The following is a 23,306-nucleotide window of genomic DNA, read 5'->3' as shown; positions in this document are numbered from 1 at the left end:
TAAATTTATTTTATCATTCCTCTGTCTATGGTAATTATCATTTTTCTGTCTTGAATCGATTTAGTAATCGATTACGATTCATTTATTTAATTACCTCTTAGACATAGATCTAGTTTGATCTGATTTCTTTCGATTTACTTCGATGGGATAGGACGATACTAGAATCGCCGCGCGAGTGGCGTCCTAATCGATTTAGCGTAAAATGAAATTACCATCACTAAAAAGCGCTCGTGACGTCATAACGCGTCAAGGTCAGTACAAAAAATATGACACGCTTGGTTTTCATACAGATCGCGGTACTTGCGTAGTCTATCTATGTCTGTGGGTTGAAATTTGTGTTAAACGTGATAATAAGACTGTGTCATTCATTGTTATTCAGATTACTATGGTGACATTCATATTCTTTAATTTTAAGGAAAAACGGCATTATTTCTAAAAATAATAATTATCGATGAAATATTATTCCTTTATTAGTATAGCAGGATGAAATTCCGCAATGGGAAATGATGAAACACAGTATGTTTGCACACGCACGTCTCGAGAGCAACCGAATAGCGACGAACGCACTGGTGGCTTGGAAGTCACCTGAGAGGCGACAAGGTCAAGCGTGCTTACGACTTCTAGTGTCTTTTTATTTAGATTTCTATGTTTTTCCTTATTTTTTTTTAATATTTAACAGTTATCCTGCGTAAAAAACAAACAACTTTCAAATTCATCACTTTGACTAACGTTAATCGGATTGTCACATGCGATATATGACCGATACTCACGCTGCGCGTTAGGCACGTGTCGATATATTTTCAACTGCAGCGGATACAGCTCCAATTCCACTTCTGAATTCGGTGGTCGTATCACCTGAAAATTATAACTATAGTTTCAAATATCAATCTCTATAAAATATATTTTATTTATCGAAATACATGATAGTCACTTATTATCAATTGAAAATGTATAAATGAATGAAAAATTCTGACTTAAATAAATCGTACATTTTATTCGTTAGTTATACAATAATAAGTAATAAATTTCTCAAGCATATGCACTTTGCACTATATGCAGAATGTAACGTATAAAGTGCATGTATGTGTGTGTGCACGCTGTGTGCACAAAACGTAATGTGTAGCGTGTAGTGTGTGGTGTACCTGTCTCGGCAGCGGGTCGGGCCCGCCGTACCACAGCGCGAGGGCCCGCCACAGCGCGTCGGGCAGCAGCTCGAAGTCGCGGTGCTGCGCCAGCGTCACGTCGCGCCGCAGGTGCCCGCCCTCGCCCGTCAGCGACCGCACCTGCGTGCACAGGCACAGGGGGGTTACAGAGTGGTGCACGTGGCGAGTGGGGGGGGGGGACTGCACGGGGCCGCACCTGCAGCGCGTCGGGCGCGCGCAGGCGCGAGTTGTCGATGGGGCCGGGGTGCGGCGGCGCGCGGGGCGCGGGGGGCGGCGCGCTGCTCACGCCGCTGCTGCTGCCCGCGCTGCACACCGACGCGGTCTCCGCGCGCCACATCAGCGAGCCCATCGACTCTGCACACAGACATTCACATATATGAATATTCCATTAAAAAAAAAATACTTTTTTACATCGCCTTTTCTCAACTTTTCACGCGCCTGTTTGACCTATTCGTGGAAAATTTATTAAATTTTGTACTAAAACGTTCCTAAAACAACTCAATTTATTAAAAGAAACTTAATTTACGTAATTTTAAAGATTAAAGCACACCTACACATAACAATTGCAACTTTTTTTTTTCTATACATCGAAATGTTGTGCACACTGACCGGTGGAGTTGGTGGTGAAGCTGTCGTCGCACACGATGGCGTCGTCGAGCGCGCGCGCGGGGCGGCAGCAGGCGTGCGGCGCGCCGGCCGCGTGCTGCAGCCACGCGCCCCACCACTGCGCCGCCACCAGGTACCAGAACTGGCCCACCGCCAGCCCGCGGCACGTTTCGCGCCGCAGCCAACCCAGCACTGCGCAACCACTTATACTTTTCACCACAAACTAACACTCAACAATCAAATTAATAACGTGTAAAATTTAAAATGAAAAGAAATGAAATAAATTGACTTGACGAAATTAATAAGATCCAGCTCGAAGGACCTTTCCTAAAATCCGTAAAAATAACTTATCTGAGTAATATTAAACCGACTGTGGTAAAATAAATATGGTAACTATGAAAAACAAGGATATAAATCATATTTTTTAAGAATACTTTGCTCAGTAACAGAAAAAAAACAGGCGATAATTCTCACAATATAATATCTCCGACGTCAAATATTATCACATAACTGTTGAATTATAACGCAACACTTGATTATCACTGATAAAATATAATTGTTAGACGATGTTTCGATTGTTCATACTTCATGTGGAGTACTTATGTCTGGTAGACCGCGTCTAGTTTCATTCTAACAAGTGTTTTACAAGCAAAAATGGACGCTTACACAATATGATAAAATCCTAGATATAATATGTTAAAAAAATTGGTTGTTTGTAAAGTAGGTTTACGATCGAGATGTTTACGTGATAACATAATGCAGTGGCAGCGCTTGAGATGAGACGGGAGATCGGTCCGTCTCTCTCTCGTTATACCTGCGATCGCGCTCGTGAGGTTTTGGTTTGACACAAGTTTCTAAACATGTCACCCGATTAAAACGATTTTAAAAACGTTATCACGTTAAAATCGTATCAGAATGAATACCTAATAAATGATATTTTCCCATTACCAGATTAATTATTTGCTTTACTGCACAAACAAAATATTTCATTTTAACCTATTTGTTTATGGGCGGTGGTTACCACCGCCCATAAACATTTGTAACTAGTGCTTTTTCAAATTAAATAGGCATTTTTGACTTGGGCATCTATGAAGAAGATGATTGTGAGAGTGGGCGTGGGCGGCTACGTACCGATGTCCCGCTCGTGGTGCCTGCAGCCGGGCCGCAGCCCGAGCACCACGTGGCACACCTCGAACAGCAGCTCCAGGAACGGCGTCACCAGCGCCGCCGCGCTCTCCACGCTCCAGATCAGGAACTCCTCCGCCGCCAACGCCGCGTCTGAACTGATGCTCTCGCATTCCACCTTCTCTTCTTCGTTCTCCTGGTCAGATTATAGTTCAGACATCATTAACGAAGTACGAATGTGCAAAGTTAAAATCATTCTCCTGTTCAGATTGGGTAGTGGTTAGCTTTACATCAGTAACGAAGTACGAAGTACGAATGAAAGTTAAAATCATTCTCCTGTTCAGATTGGGTAGTGGTTAGCTTTACATCAGTAACGAAGTACGAATGTGCAAAGTTAAAATCATTCTCCTGTTCAGATTGGGTAGTGGTTAGCTTTACATCAGTAACGAAGTACGAATGTGCAAAGTTAAAATCATTCTCCTGTTCAGATTGGGTAGTGGTTAGCTTTACATCAGTAACGAAGTACGAATGTGCAAAGTTAAAATCAATCATTCAATTTGTCAACTTATCCACATCAATTCTAGACTAATTGGTAAAGGAAATTTAGAAGTAGAGAAAAAAATAGTTTGACGACATGCAATTTCTACCAAACTGCATGATCAAGGTGATGGATATTGGTGCTGTACAGCTTAGCTTTACATGGGAACAAATATGGGCTAAACACGTGACAGGAGTAAATTCTATTTTTAATATGACAGATCGACATTATCATTCGTACTTTTACAGAACGAACTTTTAGGCCCTTTAAATGTGGTAATAAATTCTGGTATTTGTGCCCTACTTTAAAATAAATTCAATTGTTATCATATTATATTGTTATTAAGTTCAGGTCAATTTGGAACAAAGGAAATAATTAGCCTCCTAAAATAGATTAGATTGCTTACCAATATTTATTAGAAATGAAACAATAGCATAGAAATTATATCTCTGTTACATTCACGTTTCTAAGCAATCTTATCAAATATCACAATAATTCATCAAATATTTTAGTGGCCGATAGCCCGTTTCCGATTTATCATGTAAATTTTGTAGGCATAATTGACGTTTTTTCTTATTTTAACTGCTGATCGGTCCATTTATTAATTACTTCAATTTTTAAATAATATTAAAGAATACAACTTAGGTTGTTTTATGCAGATAATTTAATTTGCTGTAGAAAAGAAACTTATTGTACAAGTATTCGATTAGTTCCTAATAAAAGAAGCTGGTTAGCTTAATCAGGTGCTACAAGCGGCCGCCATTTTTACATAATTTAAAAGTGAACTTGCTGAATTCACCACACGAGAGCTGCAAAACTCACCTGATCCAACGAGATAATATTTTCTTCATTCATGGGCCCGAGCTGGAACACCGGCTTGTCATTCTTGGGCACAGTGACCAGCTTGTCCCGCAGATTGAGCAGAATGACCTCGGGGTCGAAGCTCTTGTCCGGGTCGTACTCGTCGGAGGGCGTGGAGGCCCGCGAGCCCTGGTTCTTGAGCGCCTCGTTGGCGACAGTGCACAGGATGCCCACCATGTCAACTAGCTCCTTCTTGTTCAGCATCCCATCTCTATCCAGATCGAACACTTTGAAGCAAACTGAAATAGAGATGTGTATTTTAATAGATTGTTTGTGTTTGTGTTCAGTATCAACATTATTAAAAGGTTAACTCTTACAAAGCAAAATCCAATCCACATTCATTTGAAAAACTTTCAACAGGGTTTGAATTATGAATTTGCAAAATTGCTTTCAATTTCATTTAATGTAATATATTTTTGTTGTGTCTAAGAAAAATAATAACGCCACACAATATTTCATTTAATAAATTAATTATTTGTTCAGACGCGGACGTAAAGCTACAATAATTATTAATCACTAATTCATGATTTCTAAACAATACCCAGATAATACTTACAAAAACTTTTTTATGAATAGTTCAAAATAATTTCAATTTCAATACGACGACAAGAAATTATTTTCTTTCTAATACATAAAAAATAGGAAATCAGATCAGTTTACAAAATTAGGGTACAATTTAACGATAGCAAAACTATTATCTGGAAATTTACCTTAAAACAATTAAATTGCAGATATTTTTATCAAACAATCACTGTAATTAACAATACAGTGGCCAAACGATTTTCCGTTTAACAACAAAGAAAGGTCAATCATTCCAAAATAGCCATAATTATCGATGCGGTTTATTTCATCAACAAAACTGAAAAATCGTTTATTTAATGGAACAAAAAAATAGAAATGGATAGATAACATATTATCTATTCCTTAGTAGTTAGTAGGTATCTCTACCTTTTCTTTCGTAAAAAGCTATTTAAAATGTTTGCCCTACAAACTGTAACTGATTTGATTTGTGATAAGATTAATTATAGGGGACGTTCATTAACCATTTCAATAACAATAAATAATCCAGCTAGAATATTTGTTTCTCTTTTTCCGCATGGTTATTACTTATTATAGAGGAAAAATTAGAAAATAGCTGTTGGGAGAACCCTGATAAATTAAACTGCCTATGACAATGATTAAAATCTTCATAAAATTGATTTGAGATAATCAATTATTACAACACAAGTAGTAACAAACAATTCAACTGTCATTGCACATGACTTCCTGCAATATGGATGATTTTTACTTCATTTATATTATATAACTTGAAACAAAATAATACAGAAAAATGTTAGAAATCAGTATGGTTCTGATGTAGCTACGATAGTTTCGCAGGATACAATTGCGCCGGTTAGAAATCTAACGTCAATGCCAAGTAAACAATTCATCAGTTTTAAGTATAAACAGCATATTTTTTACTAGTAAATTTTTAGTGTCTTCGCACACTTATACTATCTGCTTTAACACTAAGATCAATAAATTCAATAATGCTAAGTGATAGCCTAAAACCACAACACTTCATGTTGTTTTTCTATTTTCTTAAACATTGTTGGGCTTCAGGGCAGTTTAGGCTTCTAATAGTCTAACAATAAAATTGCAAATTGTCGACAACCATTCTGCAATTGCGAAGATAGCGATATATTCATCAGTTATCGGCAGCAATGACAAGTAATTAACATGATAAGTGCAGATAAAACAATTATTGTCACTGCGAGAGACTGCGCCTTGGCCTATATACTCCTGGCCTTATTATTTGCCTTATGCAACTGTTTATTTACCTTTGTAAGGAAGTTGGAAATGAGATAGGTCAGAACAATGTCCCAATCGACTATATCCATAGTTATTAGAGTTATTTTCATGAATCGTAAAGTTTAGAAATGGTTCTGATTTTTATCAAGTTACAGTCTTACAGATAGCAAATTTTCTTATTCTTCAATATCAAACATAATTTTTATCTATACGCAACCGTATCTCAAAATATTAATATCTAAGGTATTTTCAAATACGAACTTAGGAAGGATATACAGGATAGGAATCATTATTTAAAGCGCTTTACATGCCTTTATAGGTATTGTTATTTAATCCGTGCATTGAATATTGAGTTTAGTCGGATAATGCGGAAAATTTACTACATTATAGGTCAATCTACTTATAATAAGCTGCAAATGCTCAACTCATTTAACAAACATTTTTTCTTAATATATTTTGTGAAGGGACATTGTTTAATGACTTGTCCATTGATTGGTACTTTGTTAGGTATACAAGTTTGTTTGTTATGGTTTCTATAAACAAATCAAAAACCATCAATCTCCCCGAAATTACGTATCGATTTAGCATTATTGACCAACTTCATTACATATTCGTCGGCGGACAGCGGAGCCTTCATAATGGAATGTAATAAATTAATAATTCAGACGTGGATATATGAAGACAGGGAGACGATAAGCATAAAGTTTGATTCTGAAATATCAAAGACCTACATTTCAACCTCAAGGGTTTCTTTTACTATTAGATTCGCTTGGGAAGGCACTTTCTTTCGCGAATTTGATTGTTGTATGTTATCATTTGTGCATATTTCCCGAAGCATCTTACAGCAGATGCGTATCGCGGGACCTGCGTCAACACGTCATGATAAGATCTCTACACCACAATTGCAAATCTACACCACAGGCGATATCGCAAGCCAATGGAGTCGTGTCGTCACCACGATAAGCATCTAGCTTCTGTACTATCGCGGTGCGATCTTCCCGCAATATTTGTAGAGATTTACTTGCCGTGCAAGTCACCTGTTGTATTGTTACTAACAATGATATAAGTCGCTACACATTAAACAGTTATGCGAGAGACCTTGAATCCTTTCTAAAAATAGAAAACTCTTATTGTATTTACTATGATTGCTCTGGCTTGAATATAGACAAATACATCAGATAAGGGATAAGGAAACTTTTCCCAATGCAAAACAAATATAATATGAGGATGGTACAGTTTTCATAGTTCATAATATATTCTCTACAAAAACATTGCTTTTATCAATAAAAACAAGGTGAATGAATTAAATACTATCTGTTTTACATAACTATACAGATAACACAAAATAAATACAATGTAAAAAAAATTATCTCAGTTTAAAATAAATTAGAGTTGTAATGTAATGGGCTAAGATATACGGACGGTAATTTCACGCTTGTGCAATTCATTATAGGAAATAGATGATAAATAACACGAGACCAGCTCAAGTAGCACAAATTTACGAACGTTCATGTATAAATGTGTTCAGCCTTGGCATGCTGACTCACTAAGATTTAATTCATAACAGTTTCCTCGTTTCAGGTGAAGTAGTGTCGAACCAGATCTGCGCGCTGGTTTTACCAAAGTCAGTACTGTTACATTACATAAAGAAGAGCGCCGTAATAACTACCAGTCTCCTTGGCAACTTACTCGAGATTTCATTTACGATTACAGAATATTAAACATATAATATTCAATAAATCATGTCCCCGGTTCTTTTGCTGTGTTACATATGACGTCACAGTACGACGTTTATTTAATTATTTATGTATGCATTAAATTTATTCGATGAAATTGATAAGGAAATCAATGGCTATACAGAAGACACGGTACGATAACGAGTTCATTGAACAATTAGATATTCTAGAAATAACTTTGTAAAGGACGACGAAAGCATTAAGATAATTTATAAGATAAGCTATACATTATTTAGGTACATGATCATTGGCACGTGACATTGCGCTTTAGGACATGATTAAAAAGCGAACAAATATTTGGCGCCAGAACTTCCAGCGAATAAAGCAATCTTCTTTTTTCCATCCTGTCCGCTTTTTCGACCTCTACAGAAATAATTGCAATCAATATGTTCCGTCCTTTATCACGAGTTGGATTATGCGAAATACAATTACGTTGTAGATAATTTGGATCCACAATTAACCTTGTCGTCATTATTACAATATTGATAATCTATCACATACTATTGACAATTAGTGAAATCCGCAATGTTACAATAAGAACTATTGAAATGTAACAATTATCATGTGTGGATAAACAAAAAGACAAAGGATCGTAAAGCACATCGTTAAGTTTTTGTATCAAAAGTATTTAACGGTGCGTAAACTAAGATGATGCTTTGATGCAGAGGACCATAGCTCTAATTATCATATACGTATATTACGTATATACGTATATTAAAATTGAAACCCAAAGAAACTTATTTGCGAATTAGATAATCTTAGCTTAAAAAAATCGTTTCATTCTTTAACTCATTAGGTATGTACTAAATAAGGATTGTCTACATACAATTACACAATAAGTAATTACTAATTAGTTTACGTTCGTGACGGTTTCCTTCCATTGAGTGCATTACCGACGATAATTAGCGGCCGACGATGATGCGCTAAGCATTTTTGTACATTACTGTTTATTTCATACTTTCGATTATTATTGTAAAATATAATATACTATACTAGATTTCCGCCCGCGGCTTCGCCCGCGTTTTCAAAGGAAAACCCGCATAGTTCCCGTTCCCGTGGGATTTCCGGGATAAAACCTACCCTATATTGTAATCGGTTCAGTAGTTTTTACGTGAAAGAGTAACAAACATCCATACATCCATACATCCTTACAAACTTTCGCCTTTATAATATATTAGATATTAGATATTAGATATTAGATTTTGTAAGTGCCCATAATACAAGGCATGGGGTCGTATTTATGATTTATGATTTGAATAGGACTATAAACCATGATTATATTATATCAACGATGATTTTTTGGAAACATTGAAGTTATTTGCGAAGAATATGGAGAAGAATTCAGTAGCAATGGACGATGTTTGTGAGTTTTTACTTAACATTTAAAAGAAGACATAGAAATTATGTAATGTTTTTACTTAGTGTTTCTAGGAATAGGAACTGACATACATTCTTCTGTATAAAAAAACTTGAATCTTTATCGAAATACATTATTTCCATTTATTTTTGTGTATTTTTACACAAATTTGTCGGTGTTTGTACCTGTACTATGAAATCAATCCTTACCAGAGCTCAAAAAAAAATCTATAGGAGGATATTATGGATTAATAACACGGCAATCCATTAATAAAATATTACTAAGTTAATAGTGTCACGATAAAGTTTAATGTTGTACATGTAGCTGGCTCACACGCGAGCAGCGAATAGCGACAGTGGAATTCATATGTATTGCAGTATTGAAGCTATTAGTTACAGATTACAAATACATACTAATTATCGAGTCCCGAGCGTAAGCTATATAAAATCTCATTCAGAACATCTGAAGCTACGAGAAGTTTCCGACCAATCAGTATTTCTATCGCACATTACCTGCTCGTATTAAATTCGCAAATCATTGCAATTGCATCCACAGAGATAACAGAGGTTAAAAAACTCTAGAAAGACATTCCAAGACATTGAGAAAATTAAATTTACTGCGTAAATACTAAATATTACCGCAGTTAGAGTAAAAAGTTTACTAGCAAACAGGTTTATGCCAAGTTATGCGCTTTAAATAGCAAAAGAACAATAATGTATCTACCTTATAACTAAATGGAAAATTACCTCGAATTATTTTCAAGCACTTGGATTTTTTATAGAATTTAGATAAATGAATTTGGATAATGGACAAGGATGAAAATTATTAGTTTAGTATAAAACTAGTCACAAAACAGACATTATCTTAATTTCGTAGTTGAAATTATAATATGTTTATTAATCAACTTATATCTTTGCTTCTCTTTATTTTTTTCTACTATTATTTCTAATTAACACAACGTAATTATTCTTATCTTGCAGTGGTTATCTGATATCAAGCCTATTCAAATCGATTCATAGTAAATTCTACATAATAGAAAATCGATTTCGGTTACATTTGGTGACGGTCACATGGTCAAGGTGAGTTCCATTTTCCCACACAACGACAGATAATTCATGTTCTAATAACATAAGGTCTCTTTTTATTGATTACAAGATACACCCCAAACCAATTGGATCACCACGAGTGTTTTCATAAAATTAAGTACAAAAAAGAATCTCGAATATATTTTTAATGCTGTACTTTTTTATTTCAGACGAGCATTGTTTAAGATGCTAAATACCTTTACCTACCTTTCTATAAGTAGGTTTTTTTTATTTTATTAAATATAGCTTAGCTCAAAATTTCGAACTCGTCTAGACGTGACCTTATAATCATAGCGGACTGTTGCTCAGTGCTCTTAACTGTCGTCGGTCCTAAGAATTTCATGATCTTATCTAAAGCGACTTTAATTTCATATCTATGAATTGATTCAATCAGCAAAATACTTGCTTATAATGCAAATGTCTATAACCACTCACAACATTATCTTATAATTACGATATTAATGTAACTTAAACAAGTTGCAAGTTAAGTTAGCAGGTCATGACGGTGTACTCATAAACATGTTTATTACAGTATTAAACAATATTATCGTCATGCGAAGAAAAAACACTACATATTCGCACTATGATCGTGAATATTTTTTGTTCAATTTAACCTTCTAAGTGACTTATTATACTAGTATATATATTTACTGAAAATTTTCAAATGTTCTTAAATTTATACGGTAGATAATTCTCTTCAATTTTAACATAATTTGTGTCTACTTATATTGAATATGTGTATTTAATTTCTGGGTATATGGCGGGGGCCAAGTCGTGGAAAAAAGCGGTACGGCAGCCGCGGCGTACCGCTTTTTATTTCTCTTTTTTTCTCGAAGCAATTCATGTCTTTTTCTCCCCTAAATTTTGTGTGTTACTCACATTTGAGCCGTTCAGTGCGCGGTCCCCTGCACGCGGCGCTGAGCCCACAGCACAGCTCCTTGAAGTCAATATGTCCATCTCTGTTCTCATCGAATGCCAGGAACACGCCGGTGACGGCCGCGCGCGGCAGCGGCGGCGCGAGCAGAGACCGCACACTGCACGCGTCCAGCTCGCCCGTGGGCGTGCCGTTGCGCAGCGACCAGAAACATTTCTCTAGCTCTATTATATCCTACAAGGGAATATTACGTGTTAACATACTGGAAACACCGAAATTTCACCAATGTTATGAACATAAGTTTGTTAGGATGGATTGATGGTGAAAAAAAATTAGCATTGATTCTAGGATATTATTGCGTATTATTGGACACATTAAAATTTACAATTTTTTTTTTCGTAATTAATATATGTAGTTATAACCATAACTAAATAAATTTACGTTTAAACATCAATTTGTATTTAAATTCAGTAAAAAAAATGGGAGTGAATGGTAGAATAGTTAATATAAAAATAAAATGATAACTCAAACTACTTAAGTATTTTAATCTTGTTGACAGACATTTCTTAAGTTCCACATAGATTGCAAGCAGTTATTCGTAGCCATTCTTATTGGATTGTAAATAATATTACTACAAACTAAATTGTTTGTTACTTGTGAGAATCAAACCATTATCACATTATATTTAAAGACAACAAGAATAAATATTTGGTACCTTTTCACTTGGAAAAAGATAAGATTAGAAAACATGTAATAGTCCAATTAATTATTATTAACACATTGATATGAAAATAGCTTATTGTTTTTATAAAAGAAAACTGAGCCAATTAGATTATTATTTGGCAAAAGATTTCATAAAATTAACTTTGAAACCAAGGTAACACAAGTATCGAAATTATTGCACATTCCACCACCACACTCAACAGTCAGTTATTGTTAAACAAATGTTGTAATCATATCACCTTTGAGTGAACAATAATAATAAAATCATTCTCAAATTTCCCCACTTATATTGTTTATTGCTATACAATGTACATACTTCAAAAAATATTAAGCAGAACATAAAATAAATACAATTATATTCCAAACATAGGTACAATTAAGTGCAACAAAAAATAGAAAACAAATTATCTTTCCATAACTCACAAGTTTTTATGAAAATATTATCAAATCAATCTATAAATAGATGCACATAAAAATAACAATGTATCAAGATAATTTATACTCTTGATATTGAAAATGAGAATATACACAATAATCATATCCATGTAGATGTAATAACAATTCTGAATACATTGTTGTATGTGCACTTTATCTATCATGGCTGTTAACATTTACATAATGTACCTATGCATTCATAAAATTTTTAAATGTTAATTTATTGATATAACTTTAAAAGAAAATCGCAATGTTGTTTATTTTATGTGAAGTAACTTCTGAGCCTAAAGATAAGATAAAATATAAACATTATTTAACTAAACAAGAACAAATATAGTTAAATAAACACTACTCACTCTTTCCTCTAAATGTGTGACACCAGCTAAACTTTGATAAAAAGTTGGAGTCTCCAGGTCATGAGCATGACTCCTTCTATTGTACAGCAACCACTTGGACAGAATTGTGGCATCCTTGTGAATGAGCAGCCAGGAGCGGAACTGTTCAAATGTGACTCTCTCCCCGGCACCAAATAGACTGGTTAATATTTCCCCAGTCCTTGGTGTTTCAGTCACGGGCAGTGATGTATTTTCTAAATGCAATGCTCTTGCAAAATCTTTCTTATATATGTATGTACCATTTTCACTTTGATTATTCACATATAGAGTCCATAAGAACCTACAGAAAGAGGTAAATTTCAAATAGATGTCACTCAATAAATTGAATAACTTCTGGAAAAGCTTCAAATTAATATTGTAAGCAGTAAGTACCATTAATGTATAAAATAATTTAAATAACAATTCTTACTTGATTTTTTCTTCTAAGTTTCCTTTAGTGAGGACGACGATACCGCAAAGCAATTCCTTGAATGCAATCCCTCGTTTGGTTCCCCCGCAAGCCTGATACAGCCACTCTGCTACTTCGTACGGAACTCCGTCGCAGAGGACTTCGTGGACGAATGCGTCCAAGCTCAGCGCCGTACCGTTCACACCAGCACATCTCTTGAAAGCCTCTCGTAAACGCCTCAATTCACTATCAGACACTGCAATTTAACACAACGACATCACAATTATTTACGTATTTATATTATTCACATAATAATGACGGATTAGGTATCTTTCTTGTAGGTACCTCTTTTTACCGCGTCTTCATAAGATATAAAACTAGGTTTAGAGTCTTTAGCACCCATATTCACGTAAGTATTTAAAATCACATTATTCCTTTAAAAACAAAAAATACAAGGAAACAAAAACTACACCAGACACCACAGTACAGCTGACAGCTCACGTCGTACCGTACATGTAGCCATATTGAATATTTTTCCTTTTTTTTTGGAACATCGTCTGGAGAGTGTTTCACTTGATGACCACAAATAGTATAAGCGGGATAGTAGTGTATTATTAATACACATTATATTTTCTAATTATTAGAAACGTAAGGAGTAAATATTATTTTCATTAAATTTCATACAATTGATTCATTTGATTAATTCTTAAAGTAAAAATTTTGAATTTTTACCCATAGAAATTGAAAATGTTATATTTAATGGCACTGTGTTGAAGGCAAGTGAAATTTTATGCCTGTGAATTTTCATTCTCTGATCTGTTAAATGTCAATTGCCGTGTCATCTTTTGTGTTAGTAAACTGTACTACCTACCAAAAAATTTACTAAAATAAATAAAGGTAAATCCTGTATAAATATCGGATACAAACAGTTTTAAAACAGTTAAAGATTTGTGAATTTTCTCTTCTAATATGGTATTAATGTAAATATAAAGTAAGATTTGTAAATGTCTGTGTCTTTGTGCGTATTGCGGATCGAAATAGACGAAGATCTTCCTGAAATGGATGGAAATCCTACTGAAAAAGGTAATTATTGTATCGATTGAACACAAAATTCCTAAGTAAATTCGTTTGAATATATAAAATAATATCGTGAATAACAATTATAGAAACTGCAACTGAGCAAAAAAAGAAGGATCGAGGTGCACGCGAGTCAAAAACAATAACAGTGGAGACTTATGCGAGTGTTCTCAACGGCCCCAACGCAGTGTCGGGGATATTGCCGACCAGCTCGCGGCGCTCGCCACCGGAAGGAAGCACATCAGAAGAGGATGACACCATTAGCTTCTTTTGTGGAAATCCTTTGATAGAGGTCACCAAAGGTGTCCTTCATTTGTATAAAGAAAAGTAAGATAAATTCTGATGCTAGCCTTCTTATTAGTACATCATTATTATAAGAATATGCATTTGCTTATAGATGCATAATACTATTATCCTAAATGGTTGAGTGTCATAAAAAAGTGCATAAATAATGGTATAATTGAGTGTGAATTCTTACAGTGAGCTGAAGGAAGCAGAAGAAGCAAAGACACTATGTTTACTATCAGTACCTGGTGCTCTGGGAGCCCCCGATCTATTGGCCTTTGCAGCTGCATGCCAGCAGGATATAGCACATGTGAGGGTCCTGCGTGATGGCTCGCCAGATCACTACATGGCATTACTCACGTAAGTATATAAATAATTATATAAACTGCAGATATTTTGAAAATATTGGGAGGGTAATAATTTAACTTTGATGTTATTATAGTTTTTATTAGCATTAATTTTTAATTTATAAATTTTTCCTTTAAACCCATGCCTTTATTTGCATGAAATTAATATTTCAGTTTCCGCACAAGTGCAGCAGCCCGCGAATTCCATTCTGCATTTGATGGAGTGCCGTACAGCAGCCTGGAGCCAGCGGCGCTGTGCCACACGGCGTGGGTGTCGCGCGTCGAGTACGCGCGGGACGGTGCCGCACCCCCCTCGCACACCGAGCTGCCCACCTGTCCTGTGTGTTTGGGTATGATCATTGAATATTTTGAACCTGATTCTAATATAGTAGCGTGTGTCTGTAGTGTCGGGTTTGTGTCGTGTTTGTGTTGTGTTTGTTCGGTTGATTAATTTTATAAATTTTATTTTTGTGTTATCTAGTATAAATGATGTTGTTGTGTTTGCAGAGCGTATGGACGAGAGCGTGGCGGGCGTGCTGAGCGTGCAGTGCGCGCACTCGTTCCACGCGGAGTGCCTGATGGGCTGGCGGGACGCGCGCTGCCCCGTGTGCCGCTGCGCGCAGACCCCCGAGCCGCGCGACTCGGCGCGCTGTCTGCAGTGCGACGTGCTCGCGCTCGGTGAGTGGGGGGTCCCTTCCTTCCTTCGTGTTCCCTTCCCTATCCGTCCTCAATCCTCAGGTCTCAAGCTACCTCTGTACCAAATTTGAAGTAAATCCATGCAGTACTTTTTGAGATTAGCCCGGACATACATACAGACTAACCAACATTCAGACAAACGGACAAAAATTCTAAAAACTAAGTTTTTGCCTTCGGTATTTATTGTAGATAACGCCCCAAGTATTCTTTAAAAAAAATATTCAATGTACAGTTTTGACTTTCCTACGATTTTAAGTGTATTATATGTATAGAATAGATGTCACGGTGGGTTGGTTGATGCTAGTGACGTGTGTGTGGTTAGAGAGTCGCGGCGCGGGCGAGGCGGAGGCGCCGCGGGACAGCGCGTGCGGCGTGGCGGAGGGGCTGCTGGAGGCGGAGGCCGGCACGCTGTGGATCTGCCTCATCTGCGGGCACGTCGGCTGCGGCCGGTGAGACACGAGCGTTGCTTTACTAATATTTAAATAATTATTAAAATTAATTCTAGACTTGTTATTAATTTTAACATCACTAAATCTTCTATTTCTTACATAATGTATTTGATAAATTATTTCAGATATGAAAAAGGGCACGCTGCTAAACATTTTATGCAGTCCAATCACACTTACGCGCTGCAGTTGGGCTCAAATCGAGTTTGGGATTATGCAGGTATTGAATCTTTCTTTCCTGCTTCTTTCTAAAATTTATTTATATATTTTTGTTCTTTTTGTATAATTAAGTAATGGTGAACAGAAAAAAAAATAGAATTATTTTGCTCTAAAAAAGAGATTTTTATTACATCAACTTCCAGCACATTCTTTAATCAAACGTTAACAATAAACTTAAATGAAAAAGAGAATAATTGAAAGCTAAAGCTATTTCACAATTCAATTCAATTGGTATTACCCCCAAGAAAGAATTTATCAAAATACTCTCTTAGCGTACGCCTACATCACAATATTGTTTGTTCGCAGGCGACAATTTCGTGCACCGCTTGGTGCAGAACAAGGCGGACGGCAAGCTGGTGGCGGCGGAGGGCGCGGCCGCCGACCCCGAGCCCGCCTGCACCGACAAGCTCGAGCTCACCTACCTGCTCACCCACCACCTCGACACGCAGCGCCGCCACTACGAGGAGCGCCTGGCCAAGTGAGCGCTACGTAACACGACACACAATACAATATATCATAACATGACACGCTACGTAACACGACACACAATACAATATATCATAACATGACACGCTACGTAACACGACACACAATACAATATATCATAACATGACACGCTACGTAACACGACACAACACAATATATCATAACATGACACGCTACGTAACACGACACAACACAATATATCATAACATGACACGCTATGTAACACGACACACAACACAATATATCATAACATGACACGCTACGTAACACGACACAACACAATATATCATAACATGACACGCTACGTAACACGACACAACACAATATATCATAACATGACACGCTACGTAACACGACACACAACACAATATATCATAACATGACACGCTACGTAACACGACACAACACAATATATCATAACATGACACGCTACGTAACACGACACAACACAATATATCATAACATGACACGCTACGTAACACGACACAACACAATATATCATAACATGACACGCTACGTAACACGACACAACACAATATATCATAACATGACACGCTACGTAACACGACTCGATACTACACAATCTTAATCTTAATATCTTTCTATTATAAAGGCGAAAGTTTGTATGGATGTATGGATGTATGGATGTTTGTTACTCTTTCACGTAAAAACTACTGAACCGATTACAATGAAATTTAGCACACATATAGAGGGTAACTTGGATTAACACATAGGATAGGTTTTATCCCGGAAATCCCACGGGAACGGGAACTATGAGGGTTTTCCTTTGAGAACGCGGGCGAAGCCGCGGGCGGAAATCTAGTATATCATAACATGTCACGCTACGTAACACGACACACAACACAATATATCATAACATGACACGCTACGTAACACGACTCGATACTACACAATATATCATAACATGACACGCTACGTAACACGACTCGATACTACACAATATATCATAACATGACACGCTACGTAACACGACTCGATACTACACAATATATCATAACATGACACGCTACGTAACACGACACACAACACAATATATCGTTACGGATTGCATTCATTACGGATTGTGTCTCGAAATACAAAACACAAGCTTTCATGCCAACTTCCAAGTACTTCAAACTGATGAACGGCTGTATTTGTTGCAGTTTGCATCAGCACATTAATTTTGTGCCGGGTGGATATTACGATTTTGTACCGTAATAGAAGCGAACTTTTTAGGAGAGTTATGCTTTTATTTAGCAGTAGATATACGCATGTAATGTCTCTTGTATATTTATTGAAGTTAGACGACAGAACAGTAAAAACAAATAGAAGTGCTATAATGTCACAATTAGTATGAAAACCAGCTAGCTAAACAGCACACTACAGGTAAACTATGTCTTTTATTGGACAGCTTAACTTGAGTTAAAACAGACTTAGGTGTAGTGTGTAAACATGTAATCTATATCTCCCATTATAATGGGATTGCATGCTTACACACTACATAGGTAATAAATTCAGCATTTCAATATGTACCCTAACGCACGTTTTTAGGGTTTATTTTAGTATAACATCCCTAGGTATATGAGTTGTTTTGTTTCTTTTTGCTCAACAACAGAGGGCCTTAATTTTCGAAAGATAGAACTTTGAACCTCAACACATAGAAATAAGGTTGAAATTCGTGTCACTCTACATTAATTTTTTTTAGTAGTACAGCTTAGTACAGCTTTAGCTGAAGAGTTTGTTTGTTTGTTTGAACGCGCTAATCTCAGGAACTACTGGTCCGATTTGATAAATTCTTTCAGTGTTAGATAGCCCATTTATCGAGGAAGGTTATAGGCTGTATATCTGCATCACCCTAAGACGAACAGGAGCGGAGCAATGCTGGTGAAATCGCGGGGCACAGCTAGTATATTATAATGACATTAACCTGATGCTATTTCCTAAGTGATGTTCCGTATCAGCCTTGTTATCGATAATTCACAAATAGAAAATATGTAGTTGTAGATTTAATACAATGATAGGCTCGTCTCGCCCGAGTCAAACTCTGGTGGGCCCACCGAAGACCAAAGTCGTGGTCGTGTGCTACGGTTTTATGCTGAGTGAGATCGCATTTTTTTCCAACTTGCGACTCAAATGATTAAACGAAAATAATTTTAAGAATAATTTTTGTCAATTATTGTTGTGTATAGGTAATTATGTTTTAGTGCATTCGGTTAAGTACCTATCTACTTGTTGAATTTTTATTTCAATTTTTTTGTGTGCGATTTTTTTTCTTTTCTTTCTATTATATGTGCATAATATAATGTGTCGCATTTTGGAGAATGTTTATTACTATTATAGTCGAGCCAATTTAATAATCAACATTTGACGTTTTGTCTTCGATGAGAGGTAACCTGATTAAAGTGAATTAATCGATACGGACATGAAAAATTTGTCAATCGAACTTGAAACACATGTCAATTTTAAAAATCATCAGGCGAATCCCTTTTCCAGTAATATACTTTCTTTCGTAAATTTAAGGAGCAAAATAAGACGGAAGGAGTATCTACAAAATTAAAAGAACAACGCATTTATTAATTTATGATGATTTTTATTCACAAGTAATCAATGCATTCGATTCTAGATGTCAGATTTCGATTTTTAGAGTAACGTCTCTGGTATTTAAAAAGAAAAAAGGTTTATTTACACAAAATTGTAGCGACGTCAGTTCTTTAAATCAGAAATTGTTTATTATGTTTAGAATGATTCAGTGTGGTAGTGGTATCAGTAAAATCAAATTTTATTTTTTTTATATCGGTCATTATTATTATAAATATTGTAATCGTAATTGAAAAAAGTTAAGCAAATGTGCAGTTCTAACAAAACAAAAAAAAATATATATTAGTCTATGTCGTCGTTACAAGGCTACGTTGTTAAATTTTGTTGAACTGTCAAATGTTGCCTTTTAAAATATATATACACTATAAGTACGTCTTTCCATATTATTATTATTAAATAAAAAACAGAATAGAATAGTATTTAAATCTATATTTACAAAATACAAACAGAAAATATGCAATTATTTTAAATCTAGGATCTGCCGCAGATTTGCTGTATCGATGGCCTTTCTTAGACTGCTTAATGCTGTCGGCATCCAGTTAACTCCCGTTGCATTTATCCATTTCTCTTTTAAATAAGCCTCCTTGGGAAATCTATAAATAAATTTTAGAAATGAAAGTTAAACAAAAATAAAATAAAATTTTATATTTAGTTGACATAAATTGTCTTTTCTAAAGTATCGATACTATCGATATGCGCCACACCATCACTAAAACGAAATTCGTTTTTTTTTCAATAATATTCCAAAAAGTCTTGTTTGCTCTTCAATCTATAATAGTACTAATTTCTTAAGGATTAAGGTTCATTTAAAATAAGTAAAAATAAAATTGACCGATGCGATGGTATGAATTACTGATAATATTTCGTCTGCTATCATTTTTGCACTCTATATAAATAACTATATATACACTCTATATACCGAACTACACGTTCTCCTCAATGAATAAATATGGAAAAAAGGTTTGACAGCTGACAACCGACTCGAATGTTTTTTTGCGCACAATTAGAGCGTATACGCACTATGCGGGTAGCCGCATTGCGGGTAGCCGTCCGGCTGACCGCAAGCACAATTATGTACGTAATATTCATTTCTATGCGCACTGCGATGCGGCTACCGCAGACCGCACAGTGCGCATAGAAATGAATATTACGTACATAATTGTGCTTGCGGTCAGCCGGACGGCTACCCGCAATGCGGTTACCCGCATAATGCGTATACGCTCTTAGAGAGCAAGTAAGGTGAGCTCAACATACTAGTGTCACGCGGGCCAAGCCCACTTCACACTTCTATTTGTTTTTATTGTTCTTTGCGTTAGACAGATAATGAAGTTACAGTTAAAATATCTTAAAACTACAGCCCATAAACTTAAACAAACTCAAATATTCATTTATTCAATTAGACTACTATTTAGTAGCACTTTCGAATCGTCATTACATAAGTATTTTTAACATTAACCACCATAAGAAAGAAAGAAAGAAAGAAAGAAAGCACAATCATTTAATTGACACATTACAAAGTATGAACCATATGAACTTAAATACTAAATTATGAACGTGTGTGTATCGCAGGCTGGAGCACGAGCGGGCTCACGAAGCGGAGGCGCTGCGGGCCCGCGCTGTGGCCGCGGAGGAGGCGGCCGCGGGGCTGCGGCGCCAGCTCGCCGCCGCGCGCGCCGACGGCAAGGCGCTCGCCGGCAAGCTGGCCGCGCTCACTAACAGGTGCAGCGCTGACACGCGTGTCGTTCTATTGGACTCGGGAGTTTTTCTGATAGCATCCTATAGTTTTGGAAATAGTTAATTTCTAACTATTCGCAAATATTTCAGAATTTTTAAAAATTACTTTAATACGAATTTTTCGTTTGTGGATGTTGATAAAGTCGAAATGATTGCAGGGTATCGAAGCTGCAGAACGATCTGTCGGAGGAGCGGTCGCTGACGGCGGCGCTGGCCGAGCGGCAGGCGCAGTGGCAGGCGCAGGAGAAATCTTTTCGCAGCGAGGTAAGCAGGCATTAGCTTTCTATTACCTAACCATTATCTGCTTTCTATATTTTTATAATTATTGCTATGTATTTGTTGTGTTTTAAAATATGTAATTATTACACCTCCAAGATGCGATATACGTTTCAATCTCACATATAACGGACTATTGTGCAGGTGACAGAGCTGAAGGAGCAGCTCCGCGACGTGATGTTCTTCGTGGAGGCGCGCAGCACGCTGCAGAGCAGCTCGGCCGCGTCGCCGCTGGAGCTGCAGGCCGCCACCGTCCAGCTGCCGCCCGCACCACCCGCGGCCGAAACACAGCGGGGCAAATCGCGTAGAAAGCGACGATAAACCGTCAATCCCCCGCAAGTCTCCCCCTGCCCCTATCCTTCCCCCGTGCCTCTCCCCCCGCCCCTATCCTTCCCCCGCGCCTATCCTCCCCTAACGACTAGACTCCCCATCCGCTCGCCTCTCGCGCAACTTAATCAGCCATACAGAAAGCATTGCTAGGCCGCACATCCCGCGTAGTCACTTCCCCCTTTTTGTGTCGCTTTAAACCGAGTCGATTGTAAATAAACTAGCTTTCCACCCGCGGCTTCGTCTAAACGACAACATAAATTAACTTGCCTCGAGAACCTATCCTACATTGTACCCGGATAAATGTCACACTTTGATCAATCTCTGTGTGTTTCATCAATCCATTTTTCATAACAAATTGTCGTGTTTACAATAGTAGTAGGATAAGATAATGTGACCAAATTGAAGAATATAGAAATGGAAATTTATAAGATATCAGTGGGTAGTTTTGTAAATTTATTGTTTTCTTACAAACTTGTGAAATACAGACTTTAAATATTTTTCATGATTTACATATTTAATCTTAATCACGCACTGTTCTTTAAACTCCGAACTGTATTGCAAGTTTCAATATTAGTAATAAGGAACGAGTAAACACTTTTCTGTGATAAATTAAATAAGATATTTGTATTGTATTGTACTACTATTATTATTTAAAGGAATAAATGTTGTGAGCGAAAATGTTTTCTTTTATTTCTTCAAACAAATGGACATTATTTATCATGAACCCTATGAATGTACGTGATTGTCTTAACTATTTATTATAATGCCCAATAAAAAATTGGAATATTAAGCTATGAAGTTTTTTATATGCTTTTTGGTATAAACAGCATAGTAACCAAATGGACATAATATTTAAATTATAATAATGGGTATAACCTAAATGACGTATTATCACTTGTCGGAAATTTCTGATAACATTCGTTCTAAGAAATGGTAATTGGAATGTAGAATTACCATTTCTTAAAACAACAGAGGTAATTTTTACATTTTGTGTAAAAAAGTGAAAAAATAATTAAACTTTTAAAATGTTATACTTACTGTCATCGCACACGCATCGACTGTGTTATCACACACGTCAAAAATTTTCTGTTCATTTATTTAATTTAATTTTTAACTAAAATTGAGTTATCTTATTCGATGGATGAACAGAAAATTAAGTAAAAAAACACAAAATAAAAGTAATGTGTAATCAAACTAATTCCTTTTTATTGCAACCTAAATGTATACAGGCGTGACTGACTTCTCAATAATATCATCGATTATGAGACTGCTGAACAGCTCCCATACCAAGATAATATAAAGCAGTATTATTTCCAATGTGGTAAAATAAAAAATAAAAGCGCTATTAAGGTCGTCGAGTACCATCACTTTTTCAAACTAGAAATAATACTGCTATAAGACTACATTGAGATAATATTACTATATATACGTATGGAGGAGACACCACGAACAAAATCTGTGCGCCATTTTTTTGCTCTAAGTTTTAAAAATGATTATCTAGTTAGGTACTTAACGATGAAAGTTATTCCTTTGCACTTTTCCGTATTATTTGTATTATTTGTGCAATATCGTAACACACACGAAGGCATATTTGATGCGTTTCACTTTAAAACCATTAAAAAATACCGCTCAACATACGTCACATGACGTATGTTGAGTGGAACATAAGTGATGTAGGCGGTGTCGACTCCATATTAATATTATCTCAATGTAAGACTAAGACAAATTTTATTTC

General features: G+C 36.2%; 2 protein-coding genes across 4 annotated transcripts in view; one reads left to right on the top strand and one right to left on the bottom strand.

Moving 5' to 3' along the window:
• Usp32 (Ubiquitin specific protease 32) overlaps positions 1-13,769 on the bottom strand; it is a 30,666-nt gene extending 16,897 nt beyond the window's left edge. For all 3 annotated transcript variants that reach the window (XM_089708813.1, XM_089708814.1, XM_089708815.1), the window contains exons 1-10: positions 13,423-13,769; positions 13,099-13,333; positions 12,651-12,969; positions 11,142-11,370; positions 4,255-4,532; positions 2,901-3,090; positions 1,773-1,961; positions 1,360-1,517; positions 1,143-1,283; positions 771-855 (exon numbers count right to left, since the gene is read on the bottom strand). In XM_089708813.1, coding sequence (XP_089564939.1) covers positions 771-855; positions 1,143-1,283; positions 1,360-1,517; positions 1,773-1,961; positions 2,901-3,090; positions 4,255-4,532; positions 11,142-11,370; positions 12,651-12,969; positions 13,099-13,333; positions 13,423-13,480 — 1,882 coding nt within the window. In that variant the 5' untranslated portion in view covers positions 13,481-13,769. The remainder of the gene's footprint in view (positions 1-770; positions 856-1,142; positions 1,284-1,359; positions 1,518-1,772; positions 1,962-2,900; positions 3,091-4,254; positions 4,533-11,141; positions 11,371-12,650; positions 12,970-13,098; positions 13,334-13,422) is intronic.
• A 162-nt stretch (positions 13,770-13,931) lies between these two features.
• On the top strand, positions 13,932-21,978 carry LOC149479168 (BRCA1-associated protein). Its single transcript, XM_089708840.1, has 11 exons — positions 13,932-14,160; positions 14,244-14,481; positions 14,635-14,799; positions 14,961-15,136; positions 15,294-15,464; positions 15,805-15,931; positions 16,057-16,148; positions 16,454-16,625; positions 20,801-20,950; positions 21,124-21,229; positions 21,386-21,978. Exons 1-11 carry the CDS (start codon positions 14,082-14,084, stop codon positions 21,560-21,562), a joined length of 1,653 nt encoding a protein of 550 aa, XP_089564966.1. The 5' UTR covers positions 13,932-14,081; the 3' UTR covers positions 21,563-21,978.
• Positions 21,979-23,306: the final 1,328 nt, after the last annotated feature.

This window comes from Colias philodice, chromosome 21 (assembly GCF_061535455.1).
Source record: "Colias philodice isolate Cphi_HAF_F1 chromosome 21, ilColPhil1 Martin Lab GWU primary, whole genome shotgun sequence".
Taxonomy (NCBI): Eukaryota; Metazoa; Arthropoda; class Insecta; order Lepidoptera; family Pieridae; genus Colias; species Colias philodice.
This window is presented reverse-complemented; position numbering and strand designations above follow the sequence as displayed.